The sequence below is a fragment of the Giraffa tippelskirchi genome, chromosome 13, assembly GCF_054371585.1.
Source record: "Giraffa tippelskirchi isolate mGirTip1 chromosome 13, T2T-mGirTip1v1.2.pri, whole genome shotgun sequence".
In the NCBI taxonomy this organism is placed as follows: Eukaryota; Metazoa; Chordata; class Mammalia; order Artiodactyla; family Giraffidae; genus Giraffa; species Giraffa tippelskirchi.
In genome coordinates, this window is record NC_137287.1 from 3,434,516 (window position 1) to 3,450,525 (window position 16,010).

Genomic DNA, 16,010 nt, shown 5'->3' on the forward strand with positions numbered 1-16,010 from the left:
GACAGCACACGGCACTGGCCCTGTGACAGCCGGGGGGCACTGCAGGGACACGTCCACGACCCTAAGAATGCTCACACTGCCAGCAGCCACCAGAGGCTGGAGGACAGGCCTGGCACCGGCTCCCACCCACCTTGACCTGGGACTTCCGGCCTCCTGACTGAGAGGATGACCCTGTTGTCTTAGGTGGCCCAGTTGGTGGTCATTATCAGGGCAGCCCCAGGACACTGGCACAGAAGCCCGGGGCAGGGAGCCGGAACACAAGCAGAGCTCGAGATCGTTTCCTGGTGAATCACACGGGAAGACTGAGACGGCCTCACGGACCGAGGTCAGTGTGGATCCAGTCCACCCGAAACCCTCCCACAAGGAAACCTGTTAATAAGGGTTATCCTTGGACATCAGCACCAGGCCCTTGGCGGTACTTCTCAGACATGCTTGGCTGTCATCTGAGCTTTGACAACTCGCTCTGACTGCTGGGGGAGTCCCCGGTCACCTGGCCCGAGCCACTTCAAGGCTGGCAACACAAGAGGGAGAGGCCAGCCAGAGGTGTCCGCCCAGAGCGGGCAGAGGGCGCACAGGCGCTGCAGCAGGCGAGGAGAACGGCTTCACAGAGTGATGGAGATTTGAGCACATCTGCAGGAAACTGCAGTTCAGGGAGCTACGTCTGACCCCTATGACTGACCAGGAGGATGCTTTAATGGGCAGCCACTGGGCACCAAGCAAGGCTCCCTCTCAACCAGCCACCCAGGCCTCTGATGGCCATCGTGCAGGCCATAGTGGGCCCTCACCCTCCGTGTTAGCACGAGGGCCAGGAGAAGGGCACTGGACAGCCCCCCGCCAGGCCACGCCCACACGGTGGGGACACCGCCACACCTAGGGTGACATGGTCCTAAGCCTCCTGGGCCCAGCCGCCCCCAAGTACCTCCAAGGCCCAGGTACTGCACAAACCACCCCCAGCACAAACGTGGTGTAACACCTGGGACACCACGCTGACACTCCAAGTGGGCCTGGGAGGCCGGCAAGACCTCCATCAACATGTGAGACCCACAGGGAACCCCGAAAGGCCCGTCTCTCCCAGTAAACTGAGTGACTTCCTGGGCCGCCCCCAAGAAGCTGGTCTGCAGCCATGGGCTCTCGCCATCGAAGAAGAGGCTTCCAGGACAAGCAGCAAGACCCCCCAAGCCCGCTCCCTGCAGAGGCAGTGGGCCTGTGCTGGGGGCAGAAAGCCTCCAGGTGTCAGAAGAGCCTAAGCGCTCTAAATGCAGTGACTCCCTGGGCGAGGCAGACGTGGGGAAGGGGCTGTCTTCCCCTTTCCCAATTGAGAGCCCGAAGGCCCGCACTCAGCTTCCTGATGCCCAGGGACACGGACAAGGCACAGGATGGGGAAGGGATTTTAAAATCAGGTCTGAGGTGACGGGATGTCTGTTCAGAGCCGTCCCACATGGGAGCCACCAGGCACTGAAACGAAACGCAGCAGGGAGCTGGGGGTCTTAATCACATGTAAGCAGTTCTCCTAAGCTCCTAAAACCGTGGGGAACGGGGGTCCCTCTGGGTCTGATTCTGAAAGGCCTCACGGTCTCTCTGGGTCCAGCAGGAAGGAAGTCCCCCTGGGGCAGGGCTGCTGAAAGGGGGAACACTCGAGCGGGGAGACAAGCCCTGACCCAGGACTGCTGGGCTATAATCACCCCCGACCCCACCCCTGGCAGCCTGCCTGACGGCCATGCCCGGCAAAGGACACGCTGCAGCGCCTTGGTCACTAGGTGGCGATGCGGGTCCTCACTTCCCACTGGGGATCTCGCTGCTCAAGCGGCAGAGGGAAGAGTGCGCAGTACACACAGACTTCTCAACGCTTTTCTCTTTTCTTAACATGCCCACCACCTCCAGGTCCGCCCCCACGGACGCCCCTATCACAGGTGTTCACAGCAGGCGTGGGGGGCGTGGGGGGCCCACCCACTCCACCTGCAGGCGGCCAGCACTGGAGGGCTAGCTGAGCTCACCTGGTGTGAGCGACCAGTGTCTGTGGCCAGGGCACCAGGGCAGAGGACGGAGCGGCACCTGCCATGGCTGGCCATGCCCTGGAGCGGGGGGCGGTGTGTGTGGCCCCCCGTGGTCCCTCGCCCTTCTGCCCAGTAAGGATCTGGCCTCCACAGCTCGCTCTGTGAGGCTCTGTGGGCACAGGCAGGGGCTCAGGCCCCCCCGTGCCTGCCCCCTTCTTGGGCCCTTCTCTGACCAGCGCCCGAGCCTCTGGAACCCACGCACTCAAACAGCCGGTGACGAGGGCGATGTCCCAGAATGGGCTCGGGAGCACGGCCCCCTGTACGCTCTGCCAGCATGCCACCGCCCGCTGTCGCTCCAGCCCCCCGCCCCCCTCTACACACCGTCAGTCCCTGGTCAAGCCCCCAGCCCTCGAGACTCTCAGACCTGTACCCTCCGTCTTGGCAGGCACGCAGCAGGTATGCAAACACTTGCCAAACTCAAGGCCGCACTCCCCTCTGTGCCCTATAGGCTGTGGAAGGGCCCGCAGGGGCTGCGGAGGGGCGGCTGGGCCCCCTCACCTGAGGTCCTTCAGCCGCTTGCAGTGCTTCAGCATGTCTGAGAGGCCAGACATGTAGACCACCTTGCCCATCAAGCCCAGGTGGGCCAGCGAGAGCGACTGGAGCTGCTGGCACTGCAGGCCGATGCTCACCAGCCCCGAGCCCGTCAGGATGCTGGGCAGCTGGGCCAGCGTCAGGTGCCTCAGGAAGGCCAGCTGGCCGATGGCGGCCACCTCTGCGTCCCCAACGCTCTGTGCCCGGCTGCAGGGCGGGAGGGAGTTGCGGATGGCGGGCTCGTTGCGTGGCATGGCAGATGAGAAGTTGGAGCCGATCAGCTCGAGGCGGTCCAGAAAGGGCACATTCTTCAGCAGCGACCAGAACACCGAGGACGGCTGGGGGCCTGCCGGCCCGGGAAAGGGGATGGATGGCACGCCGATGCGGACTTTCTTGCCGAAGCCGCGGGGCACCGCACGCATGGCAGGGGGGATGGGCGCACGGTCGGCCCGTGGCGGGGAGTCGGCCACAGCGCAGACGGGCAGCGACAGGGAGCGCAGGCAGGGCAGCCGGGCCAGTAGCTGGCACAGGTGCTGGCCAGGGCCCTCAGGGCTGTGGTGGTGGGCGGCCGAGAGGTTGAGGTGCCGCAGATTGGGGCAGGCTGCCACCAGCGCCTCGAGGATGGTGGGGTCGATGTCGTCCTCCGCCTTGCGGAGCAGGCAGTCAGGTGCCAGGCAGTGCGCGCAGCCGCTGAGGTTCAGGCCGGCCAGGCTCCGGAGGTCCCTGCCGCCGTCGATGACGCGCTGGAGGAGGTGGCCGCCAGAGAGGGCGCAGCGGCTGAAGCTGAAGTAGAAGGGACTGCTGAACTTCATGTGCTGCAGGAGGGCCGAGCCGTTGAGCCAGGACTTGGGCAGCTGCAGGGCGTCCAGCACCACGTTGCGGGCCATGGACTCCAGCAGGTTCCGGGTGGCCCCGCTCTCGGCGAAGCTGCCGGGCACGGAGATGAGGAAGGCGTGGAGGTTCTCAGGCGTGCGGTCGCTGAGCACGGCCAGGTAGAGGCGCACCACCTCCTGGTTGATGTAGCCGGGGGCCAGGCGGGCGTAGAAGACGCGCAGGTGCTGATAGTGTGGCACGTTGCTCTGGCCCACCATGAGCTGGCCCGAGAGCACGGCGCCCTCCCGCGTGCGGTCCAGGATCTCAAAGTAGAGCAGCAGCTTCTCGAGGCTGGTGCAGCAGGGCACCACGCCATACGAGGGCGTGTACAGCGTCTGCTTGAGCTCCCGCACACGGCTCAGCGTGGCCTTGCACTCGCCGCTCAGCTGGCTGGCGTCGAAGCCAGGGCTCACGTCGATGGCCAGGGAGCGCAGGTGCGGCAGGGCCGACAGCACCTTGGAGAGGCGCAGGGAGGTCAGGGGGCAGCCCGACAGGTTGACCCGCACCAGGCCGCAGCAGCGCGCCACGTGCTCCACCGTGGCGCCCGACAGCCAATAGCAGCCGGCCATGCTGAGCTGCTGCATGTCCCGGCCGATCTCCTTCACCAGCTGCTTCACCTTGTCCTCGCTGGCCTGCGGACGGTGGGGAGAAGGGGACAGAGAGGGGCTGAGGGCACTGGTGTCTCCTCCGCCCTCGCCCCCCAGACCGCACCCTCCCCCAAGACGGTCAGGGAGCCGCCTCGTCCCTCCCAGCACACTCACCTCCCACTGGCAGTCAGAGCCTCGGCCAGGCGGGAGGGGAAGGTAGGGCAGCCCCTGGGGAAAAGTCTGGTGGCTCCCCTGAAAAGCCAGAGTTACCCCATGACCCACAATTCCACGGTCAGGTGTGCACACAAGAGGCCTGAAAGCAGGGGCTTGGACCGACACCAGCAGACCCTGGTTCACGGCAGCACCTTCACAACAATCAAAAAAATGGCAACAACTCGAGTTGTCCATTGACCGATGGACAGATAAGGCAGTGGGGTCTGTCCACGGGGCGCAATTCTGCTCAGCATGGGGAGGGATAATGAAGCTCGGATGCTTCAGCACGGGGCGAGCCCTGAGCACGGAATGCTCCAAGAAGCTCGTCATAAAGATCACATACTGTCTGATCCCACTGATGTGAAAGATCCAGAAAAGGCAAGATCAGAAAGAGAAAGTTGAACAGAGGTTACCAGAGGCCTGGGGAAAGCGGAATGGGAGTTATTGCCTAATAGTTCCAATACTTCTGTTTAAGACAATTAAAAGACTCTCCAGAGTGAAGACGGTTGCGAAACCCTGTGAATGTACTTGGGGCTAGTGGAATGGTATGCTTAAAATGGTTAGGAAGGGAAGTTTCATGTCATGTGGGTTTTTTTCAAATCACACAGTAGAACCATGTCCGGAAAGTAGGCTTTGGCTCTTGCTTTCTCTTACATCACGTGCATGTTCACGCAGTTACATGTTCCTCAAAAACCTGGTCTGGATGCTCAGGGAACCATAGTACGTCCAGCTGTGGGCCCAGCAGCCACCAAGGCCTTCCGACAACACAGTACCGAGCGTCTGTGTATGTCAGGCTCACGCACACGATCACTTCTCTACAGCGATGTCCACACCTGGAACCACACAGGTGAAAGACACATTCTAAATGCTCCAGACAAGGCCTTCCCTGGTGATCCGGTAGCTAAGACCCCAGTGCAGGGAGCGATCCCTGGTCAGGGAACTAAGACCCTGTGTGCTGCACTGCGTGGCCAAAAAAAAGAAATAAAAATTAAATTTTAAAAAACCTTCTCACACCTGTCAGAATGGCCATCATCAAGAAGACAAAAATAATAAGTGTTGATCAGGGTGCGGTAAAAAGGGAACCCTTGGACACTGTTAGTGGGAAAGGAAATTGATGCAACCACTATGGAAAACAGTATGGAGGCTTCTCAAAAAATTAAAAATACAACTACCAAATGATCCAGCAATTCCACTTCTGGGTATTTACCCAAAGAAAGCAAGAACACTAACTCAAAAAGATTATTTGCACCCCCATGTTCACAGCAGTGTTATTTACAACAGCCAAGGCACAGAAACAACTGAAGCGTCCATCAGTGGATGAATGGAAGAAGAAGACGTGACTGAAATACACACACAGAATGTGGTATTCCTCAGTCATAAGAAAAGCAAAGAAGAAAGTCTTGCCATTTGCAACAACATGGATGGACCTTAAGGGCGTTACACTAAGTGAATTAAGTAAGAGAAAGACAAATCGTGTAAGATCTCACTTATATGCAGAACTAAAGAAAAAACCTCTTACAGTACAGGAATATAGTCAATAATATTATAATAACTTTCTATGGTGTGTAATCACGACCCAGATAATCACGATGGTGTAATCACTCACCTAGAGCCAGACATCCTGGAATGTAAAGTCAAGTGGGCCTTAGAAAGCATCACTACAAACAAAGCTAGTGGAGGTGATGGAATTCCAGTTGAGCTATTTAAAATCCTCAAAGGTGATGCTGTGAAAGTGCTGCACTCGATATGCCAGCAAATTTGGAAAACTCAGCAGTGGCCACAGGACTGGAAAAGGTCAGTTTTCATTCCAATCCCAAAGAAAGGCAATGCCAAAGAATGCTCAAACTACCGCACAACTGCACTCATCTCACATGCTAGTAAAGTAATGCTCAAAATTCTCCAAGCCAGGCTTCAGCAATACGTGAACCATGAACTTCCAGATGTTCAAGCTGGTTTTAGAAAAGGCAGAGGCACCAGAGATCAAATTGCCAATATCCGCTGGATCATCGAAAAAGCAAGAGAGTTCCAGAAAAACATCTATTTCTGCTTTATTGACTATGCCAAAGCCTTTGACTGTGTGGATCACAATAAACTGTGGAAAATTCTGAAAGAGATGGGAATACCAGACCATCTGACCTGTCTCTTGAGAAACCTGTATGCAGGTCAGGAAGCAACAGTTAGAACTGGACATGGAACAACAGACTGGTTCCAAATAGGAAAAGGAGTACATCAAGGCTGTATATTGTCACCCCGCTTATTTAACTTATATGCAGAGTACATCATGAGAAACGCTGGGCTGGAAGAAACTCAAGCTGAAATCAAGATTGCCGGGAGAAATATCAATAACCTCAGATATGCAGATGACACCACCCTTATGGCAGAAAGTGAAGAAGAACTAAAGAGTCTCTTGATGAAAGTGAAAGACGAGAGTGAAAAAGTTGGCTTAAAACTCAACATTCAGAAAACTAAGATCATGGCATCTGGTCCCATCTCTTCATGGGAAATAGATGGGGAAACAGTGGAAACAGTGTCAGACTTTAATTTTTTGGGCTCCAAAATCACTGCTGATGGTGATTGCAGCCATGAAATTAAAAGACACTTACTCCTTGGAAGGAAGGTGATGGCCAACCTACATAGCATATTTAAAAGCAGAGACATTACTTTGCCAACAGAAGTCCGTCTAGTCAAGGCTATGGTTTTTCCAGTGGTCATGTATGGATGTGAGAGTTGGACAGTGAAGAAAGCTGAGCGCCGAAGAATTGATGCTTTTGAACTGTGGTGTTGGAGAAGACTCTTGAGAGTCCCTTGGACTGCAAGGAAATCCAACCAGTCCATCCTAAAGGAGATCAGTCCTGGGTGTTCATTGGAAGGGCTGATGTTGAAGCTGAAACTCCAATACTTTGGCCACCTCATGAGAAGAACTGACTCATTGGAAAAGACCCTAATGCTGGGCAGGATTCGGAGCAGGAGGAGAAGGGGACGACAGAGGATGAGATGGCTGGATGGCATCACTGACTCGATGGACATGGGTTTGGGTAGACTCCGGGAGTTGGTGATGGACAGGGAGGCCTGGTGTGCTGCAATTCATGGGGTCACAAAGAGTCAGACACGACTGAGCGACTGAACTGAACTGAATCTATACGTTGTACACCTGAAACCGATATCATAGTGTAAGTCAACCAGACTTCCATAAAAAAGAGGAAAGTTTAAAACCAAGCTCATAGATACAGGGAACAGATTGTGGTGATTTGGAGGGAGAGGATAATCAAAAGGCACAAACTTCCAGTTATAAAATTAAGTCCTGGGGATGTGAAGTGAGCACAGGGACTACAGTTAACAACCCGACATTATTATCACAAAGATGCAAACATACTGCATAGTTGAAAGTTGCAAGAGAAGATCTTAAAAGTTCTCATCACAAGAAAAAAAAAAATTATACCTCTGTAAGGTAACAACTGGTACCTCGACATGATCATTCCCCAATGCATACAAATAGCAAACCATTACAATGTACACCTGAAAGTAATATAACGTTAGATAAAAAGAAGGAAGACAGCAGAAGGAAATCTTCATGACCTCAGGCTTCACAAAGATTTCTTCAACAGAATACAAAAAGCATGAACTCAAAAATTCAACTGGACATCAGCAAAGTAAAAAACGTACACTCTTCAAAAGACTGGCCTCACCGACTCAATGGACATGCGTTTAAGCAAAGTCCAGGAGATAGTGAAGGACAGGGAAGCCTGGTGTGCTGCAGTCCACGGGATTGCAAAGAGGTGGGACACAACTTACCGACCGAATAACAACAAAAATGAAACATTTACACTCCGCAAAAGACACTGCTTAAAATGAAACGGCAAGCCATAGACTCTGAGGAAACATTCACAATACATCTGACCAAGGACTTGTTCCAGAACATACACAGAACTCCCAAAACCCACTAAGAGAAAGAGAGTAACGAGTGGGCAAGAGCCTTGCACAGGCGCTTCTGAGACGATCCACAGATCGCCCTTGCACCTGATGAAAGTATGTGACAGCGTCCTTCACTGGGGAGACCATGTCGAATCCACAGTGAGACACCACCTCCCGTGCATCAGAATGGCTACGACCAGCAGGCAGCCTGGACCCCCGGCTGCGGCCGGTGGGCTGAGGTGGTGCCTCCGACCGTGCTCAACTTCACAGGAGAGCCCAACACCTTTCATGGGTCTGCAAGTCCACTCCTGGGTACCTCTCAACCTGGAAACCAGTCTCTCTCCTGGCCTGGTGCCAGGACCTAAGACCCGCCCCCCCAGAACGACACCCACCTCGCCTACACCCTGGCCTGGGTGGCTAATACCCATACTTCTAGGCCCTGGGCTTTTCACCTTGGAAAAGTCTTTACTGCATGTGTTACAATATTGCCCCGGTTGTTTATGTTCTGGTTCTTTCGCTGCAAGGCAGGCAGGGCTCTCAACTCCCCCACCAAGGACCGAACCTGCACCCCCCTGCGCTGGAAGGCAGAGTTCCAACCACTGGATCGCCAGGGAAGTCCCTGGACCCCTGGCTTTTGTCATCCCTGCAGGCACCCCAGGCCTCCGTGGGGCACCTCGGTTGTTCCCCACCTCTGCCCCCATGCTGGGTGCCACACCCGCGCCCCTCACCTCGTAGTCCTTCTGCAGCAGCACCGTGTGGGTGAGGCTCTTGTCCAGGCACAGCGCCGCGAACTTCCGGCAGGTGCGCCGGACGTTCAGAACCAGGTCCATGCTGGGCACGTGGCTCAGGATGTGCAGGAGGATCTCATCGGAGAAGCCCAGCAGGTGGGCACTATCTGCCACCGGGGCCGCCGCGGAGGGCGCGTCACTGTCATCGCACGTGTCCTGAAAATAAGGGGCAACAAATTTCCATGGGACCCCCAAGGGCAGCCCTCAGCCGAGGGAGGTCCTCACTGTGGTCTGTGGGGAGAAGGAACTGTTGCCAAAACTGTTAACTACAGAGCAGGAGCCCCCGACATGCTCCAAAAGCTCCCTTTCCAATCCAGACTCCAGGATCTCTCTTCGAACATAAGAGTAGAAGTGAAATTTCGAATTTTTTTTTTTGAAATTTAACAGATTTTTCTCCCTACCACAGGTCCTCGGCCAAGTCTGGCAAGTTTCCGACTCAACTCACCACCATCAGCGGAGGCTGTCGTTTGTGAAAGCTGCTGTTTCTCCTCCTTAGCCCCGAATGTCAGTCTTAAAACCCCTGGGTAGGTGAATTCCATCGAGAAATAATGATACCTGGCCTTCACCTCCCAGGATCACTGTAATAGGTTAAGGAGTTACTGTGTATCAGCTCCTCAGGACAGCACCAGATGGGCACTTCTCAGCACTGTTGTTAAGGATGAGTAAAATGAGGGAACGAAATGATGAAGCCCTCATAGTTAAGAAGCAGCACCAACCAGACCAATGCCATTTTAAAATCTTAAGATTCATTAAAAGCAATGGAGGCAGCGCAGCCTCTCTCCACTTCTGATTAGAAACCGTGTTGGTATTTCCAGTAAGATGTCCACATGTCTTACTGTTTCATTTTCTTTTTGCAAACATCAACAGAAGATTTTCTGTCCAAACGTGGGCTTCCCATCTTACTGATCAGTGCCTTGTAGGACCAAGAGGGAGAAGGACTAGGCCTCTGTTAGTGTGACATGAAACCCCGAATCAAGGCCACGGTAAGGGATTCTCTAAGAACAGCCCATTGAGGGGGTGGGGTGGGAGGGGGGTGGGAGGGAGGCGTCCCTGAATCTTTCCAACACTTCCGGAAGGCACCCTCTTGCCTCTAAACCGACCTGAGGGGGGCGCCTCTGTGACACTCCCAGTGGAGTGCCCAGAACTATTTCTACCGGCTTGTCCAGTGATTCTGTCTACCAGCTCCACCTTCTCCAGCCTGCTTCTTCGCTGGTAATACTTGCCAAGCATGGAAGCGTCAAGGCTTGGAAAGCCGTGCTGCTGCCATGGCAACCGTTAAGTCCGGGAAGAAGGGCCCCTCTGCGCACCCCACGCAGGCACCAAGGGATTCCTGGGAGCTCTGACTGCGACGCCCCTCTGGCCTCTGCATCAAGCCAAGCTCTCGCCAGGGCAAAAAAGGTTTGCACGTCCACTGCCCACCTACCAGCACCGGCCCCTCCCACTTTCCCGTCCTCCCGAGAGGAGGCAGCCAGGTTTGCCTTCTCTTCACTCTTTCCTTTCTCCCACCTTTACCAGGGCAGCAGGCGGCCATCAGGCCCAAGTCCACAAGCTGCCCTGGGTTGCTGGATTCTGGGTTCAGTCTTTCGAACCATACATTACTTTCCTGAGAAATTTCCCAGGTCCAATTATCTGGGATCGCCCAGGCACATCTGTTAAAAATCAGATTCCCAGACCCCACCCTAGACCGAGGGACTCCGTCTCCCGAGAGCGGCTGGAACCAGCGGCGATCATTATCAGGCGAGCTCGGGGGTGCTGGGCTCCGGGGGACAAAAGGGAAGGGCTGGGCCTCAATTCCACCAAGCAACCTGAGGCTAACCCCTTCTGACCTTCCGCCGCAATTCGCAGATTTATCAAAGTAAGAATGCCGCCGCAGAGCAAAGAGAACACGGGGCAAAACACTCTCAGGAACGCCAGCATCATATAATTTCCGCAGTTAGGCTACCACTCAGAAATTACAAGAATTAAAAGAAAACAAAAATACACACACAACAAAGCAGGAGCTGGGCTGCGGCTTCCTCCGTCCAGTCCCAGCACATGCTGCGGGCTCGTGCTCTCCACGTGCTGCGCCCCCCAGGGCTGTCCCGAGGCCAGCGTCCCACGCTCCACTCCAGGCAGGCACGGGCTTTCGGGGCGGCGGGCCTGTGTGAGGAGCGGCCCCCCAGGCAGCAGGGCAGCTCACTTCCCCCCCCACCCCCCCGTCTCCCGAAGGCCCATGCGGGAGGAGGCCCAGTCCTGCAGGGTCTGCACCAGTAGAGTCTTCTCCTTGGAGCCGACTCACCCCCAGCCCCCCAGGAAAGGCTCTGCGGAGGCAACAGCACACAGGCGGCCCCAAGAGGAGGAAGACAGGAGCCTCTCGCGCTTCATTCGCCAAATAAAAACGTGGCCCGGACGAGGGCCACGTCCACGCACACCCAAACACATCGGCTTCCCTCTGCCTCTCCGGAGGATGTGTCCTCAGCACGGGAAACTAAGGCAGCCCCACCCTCCATCTTTAAAAAAAGTCAGGTAAGTAGCCCGAGGTCAGAGGGCAAGGATACGTAAGAAAGAGCCTGATTGGCTGAGCCCAAGACCGCCCCGCCCTCCACCACCGGAAAAGAGCCGCTGGGGCTTCCGGAAGGGTCCAGCCAGGGGCTTCCTGGGGTGTCGGGAAATCCCGCTCAGGGCCAGGTGATCCTTATCGGGCACACCTGGGGCACCGGACGACACGCTGAAAACCATTTCGAGAGTGGGGGGTTCAAAGAGTTTATTCGATAAACGTTCTTTTCCAGAATGTATGATATTTCACAATTTTTTGAAAAGTTAGGCCAAATTAAGCTGAAACCTAGGTACTGGCCCCGTAAAAAAAAATCCCCTCCTAGGATGTTCACTGTCTGTCTATAGTCAGGCACCCAAAGAAGTCGCAGGGTTTACAGATCAACTAAGGAGGTGTCTGGGATGTGCTCTAAATAACCCAAGGGGCAAGGAGGGGGTGGGAGGGTCAGAGAGGAACCAAGACCAGTCCTGTGTTAACTATTAAAACGGGGCGATGAAGCACAGGGAATTCTACTCAACACTCTGTAATGACCTATATGGGAAAAGAACCTGAAAAAGAGTGGTAAGTCTACACATATAGCTGATTCACCTTGCTGTACACCTGAAACTAACGCAACAGTTTAAACCAGCTACACTGCAACAAGAATTTTTTAAAAACTGGGCGATGAGTACATAGAGGGAAGTTCATCACAACTTTCTTTTGCAAGTGTGTGGAACTCTCTAATGCTGTTTTTTAATCAAAGGAGCGACCTGAAGGGATGCTTCTCACATTGCCTTTTTTAAAATGTATTTATTTATTTAGTATTAAACTCTTAGCTGTAGCATGTGGGATCTGAATTCCTGACCCGGGCCCCCTGCCTTGGGAGCGCAGAGGCAGCCACTAGACCAACCAGGCAAGCCCCACTGCCCCTCTTCGTAAGTCTTTGCTTTTCTAGTTGGCAATTTCCACAATGTCCCCCAATACCCAGCAGTTGGACCTCCAAGCCTTGGCACAGCTGCTCCCTCCCCTTGACAATGTCTCCCCCACAGAAGGGAAACTGCTACTCTGGAAACCTCAGCTCAAAGGCTCCCTCCCCAGGAAGCCCTTCCAGCACCCCAGACACACTTAACTCACCCTCCTCCTCCACCGCTGCCCCAGCCACCGTCCTCCCACTCTGGGCTCATCAGGTGCGTTGTGCTGCTTTGTTACCTGCTTCCTCACGCGACCAGGAACAGCTCATGAACAGGGATCACCTTTTAATGCTCAATGGAAAGAGGCACTGAACTAGGTGTCAGTGAACCATTGCTTCAGAATCTTTTGATGAGCTATTAAAAGCGCAGAGCCCAGCTCCTCAGCAGCACAGGAGGGGGACATCTGCATTTCAAACCCAGCAAGGACTCTCAAAATCAGACTGCCCCATTCTGGAATCAGACAGTGGGGATGGTGGCACAACCTTGTGAATACATTTTTTTTAATCACTGCATTATACACTTGAAAAGTGTAAGTTTTAAGGACTTTCCAGGCGGTCCGGTGGTTAGGACTCCGTGTTTGCATTGCGGGGGATGTAGGTTCAAACCCTGGTCAGGGCACTAAGATTTCACATGCCATACAGAGGAGCCAAAAAATAAAAATAAAGATATATTTTAAAAGTATATAAATTTTACGGTATGCAAACTATATCTCAATCAATCAATCATAAGATCCACCCAGAGAAAGGGGCTTCCCTGGTAGCTCAGCTGGTAAAGAACCCGCCTGCAATGCGGGAGACCTGAGTTCAATCCCTGGGTTGGGAAGATGCCCTGGAGGATGGCATGGCAACCCACTCCGGTATCTTGCCTGGAGAATCCCCATGGACAGAGGAGCCAGGTGGGCTACCGTCCACTGGGTCGCAAAGAGTCAGACATGACTGAGCAACTAAGCACAGCACAGAGAAAGGGACCTTATATCCACATCCAGGGTAGAACACGCTTCCTCTCTCTCTTCTCAGGCCAAGAGATGCTCACGATGTGACAAGAGGCTTCACTGGGCAGCTCCCCAACATGTACTTCAAGGAACAGAGGGGCCGTTGCGCAGGACTGCATAAGACCACAGTAACAGACGCCTTCCATGCCCCCCCACCCACCCACACACACACCCACACACACACACTAAGCACGTGCAACTAACCAGAATCTGCTAATACAGCCAGTCTACCCCCATGACTCTTCCTCGGGGAGCTGGTACTCTCTGGCCCTTCAATGCTACCACCAGAGAGAGAGAGAGAGTGTGTGTGTGTGTGTGTTGGAGAGGTGGGGCACACAGCCTCTGTCTCAATCTAGGGGCCACTTCTGACCCAAATTCACTTGAAGAGCTGTCAGTAACCCTAACCACCTTCCACGTACCCATGCCCCATCCACTCCAGTTCCCCAGAGCACAAGAAAGCCCATAAGACTCAGAAAGTTCACTCAGTGGTTGTGGGTCCCCGACAATAGCCATAAATACAGGTGCACACAAGTATACATAAAAGTAGGTAGGAAGCGACAAATGGGAAGGCCCTAGTCAGAATCCAGATCCCCCACTCCCTGGTCTACAGAGAAAATACCTTGCACCACATTACAGGAACTCGGCGGGATTCTCTGTAGCACCCAGACTGTGGAGCATTCAGAGTTAAGTCATAAGGCCCCCAGGTGAAATGGCTCTTCCTCCACTACCCTCCAAGTCAAACAAGCAGGCTCAGAGAAAAGTGGACTGGGCTGAAACTGAACATTCAGGGACAGAGGATGGGATGGGAAGCGGGCAGGGAGGAGGAACGTCTCAGAGCTCCAAGGCTGAGCCAAGGCCCGGGGCTGGGGAAAAGGGCCCGGGAGGCGCAGAGGAGCAGGAAGCTCGGGGAGAGCAGGGAGCGGGGAGGGGTCTGCCCATCAGGATGAGGGACTGGGAAAGGGGCGGAAAACCGACAGCTGAGAGAGCTTACACCTTCAGACACAAGGTGAGGCCCTGGGGACGGGATGGGTCACGGCTGGGCCAACAGGTAAGGCCGGGGACGGGACGGGAAGGACCCGGCGAGGCCAAGGCCAGGGTCGGGGCAGGAAGGACCAAGCCAGGCCGACGCCAGAGTCGGAGTGTGAAGGGCCGCCCGGGGCCGCGGCTGGGGGGCCGGATGGGAAGCACAGAGGCAACCGAGGTCAGGACGGGCAGGATGGAGCGGGGCAGGGAACGACGGAAAAGGACGCAGGGGAACCGAAGTCGGGGTGGGGAGGACCGAGCGGGGGCCAAAGCCGCCGGACAGGGAGGAGAACGGAGAGAGGCGCCGGCCGTACCTCTCCAGAGCTGGCCATGTCGAGGGCGGGCCGAGCCGCTGCCTCCGGAGCCACAGCTCCGGGGCCTCCCACCTGGCTGGCCAGGGATGCTCAAAGCCGGCGCGTCCGCGGCTCCACAGAGACCCGAGCAGGGGGCGGGGCCCTCTGCCACTTCCGGCGCCCGCCGACACGCACTTCCGCTCGCCCGCGGGCGGGTTCCATTTGGCCGCCATGTTGAATGCGGCGCACAGGAAAGGCCCCGCTAGGGCGCGGGTTCAGTCCGCGAGGCCTTGAAGACCCGCGCCTGCTCTCCGACCTCATCTCCAGCTCTTCTGCTCATTGCACACCCCTTTGCAGCCGTGCGGGCCCCTCTTGCCTGTCGAGCACTCCCTTGTCTCTAGGCCTTTGCATTCGCTGTTCTTGATGTCTGTAGTGTTAAGAAACCAGCTGTCACAGAGCCGGTCAACACACACACACACACACACTCCGCCACATACACACACACACTCCGCCACATACACACACTCCGCCACATACACACACACACTCCGCCACATACACACACTCCGCCACATACACACACTCCGCCACACACACACTCCGCCACACACACACACACACACATACACTCCGCCACACACACGCACACACACACACACACCCCCGCTGTTCTTGGTGTCGGTAGTGTTAAGAAACCACCTGTCAGAGAGCCGGTTCTCCCCCTCTTTCTCTCTCTCTCTCTCTCTCTCTCTCTCTCTCTCTCTCTCGCACAGAGAATATACCTCCTCCCCATTCTCCCGAACACACACCTGAACTTGCCCTTATCCTGCGCAATTTTTCTCCGTAACTCTTCTCACCATCTGATCTACTGTATCTTTTTTTTTTTCTGCCCTCCCCCAATAAACTGTAGACACCCTGTACCTGGAGCACTCCCTGACATAGGCACTAAATAAATATTTTCTGGGTAAATTAACGTATAGATGATATGCTCTCGCCCGTAACATGTTGCATTTAAAAATCATTCTTCGGACTCCCACGGTGGAACAAGTGGATAAGAATCCACGTGGAAATGAAGGGGACACAGTTGAAACCCGGCTTCTGGCTCGGGACGATCTCACATGTCGTGGAGCAGAGCAACAAAGCCCGTGTACCGCAATCAGTGATACTGCTCCAGAGCCCGGGAGCCCGCGTGCTGCAACTCCTGAAGCCCTGTGTCTAGAGCCTGTGCTAAAAATCCTGTGGACAGAAAGAACTGGATTTGA

General features: G+C 55.2%; 1 protein-coding gene across 8 annotated transcripts in view; it reads right to left on the minus strand.

The window, feature by feature from the left end:
- Positions 1–14,924, minus strand: part of FBXL18 (F-box and leucine rich repeat protein 18) — a 30,797-nt gene extending 15,873 nt beyond the window's left edge. For 4 of the 8 annotated variants that reach the window (XR_014072199.1, XM_081552750.1, XM_081552746.1 and 1 more), the window contains exons 1-3: positions 14,770–14,917; positions 8,899–9,114; positions 2,553–4,090 (exon numbers count right to left, since the gene is read on the minus strand). Coding sequence is in view for 7 of the 8 variants with exons in the window: in XM_081552750.1 (XP_081408876.1) it covers positions 2,553–4,090; positions 8,899–9,114; positions 14,770–14,787 (1,772 nt within the window). In the remaining variant the exon portion in view is untranslated. Of the gene's footprint in view, positions 1–2,552; positions 4,091–4,219; positions 5,092–8,898; positions 9,115–10,943; positions 11,466–14,769 lie in introns of those variants that run through there. The other 4 variants (XM_081552751.1, XM_081552749.1, XM_081552745.1 and 1 more) reach the window with 4 other exon arrangements.
- Between the last annotated feature and the right edge of the window lie 1,086 nt (positions 14,925–16,010).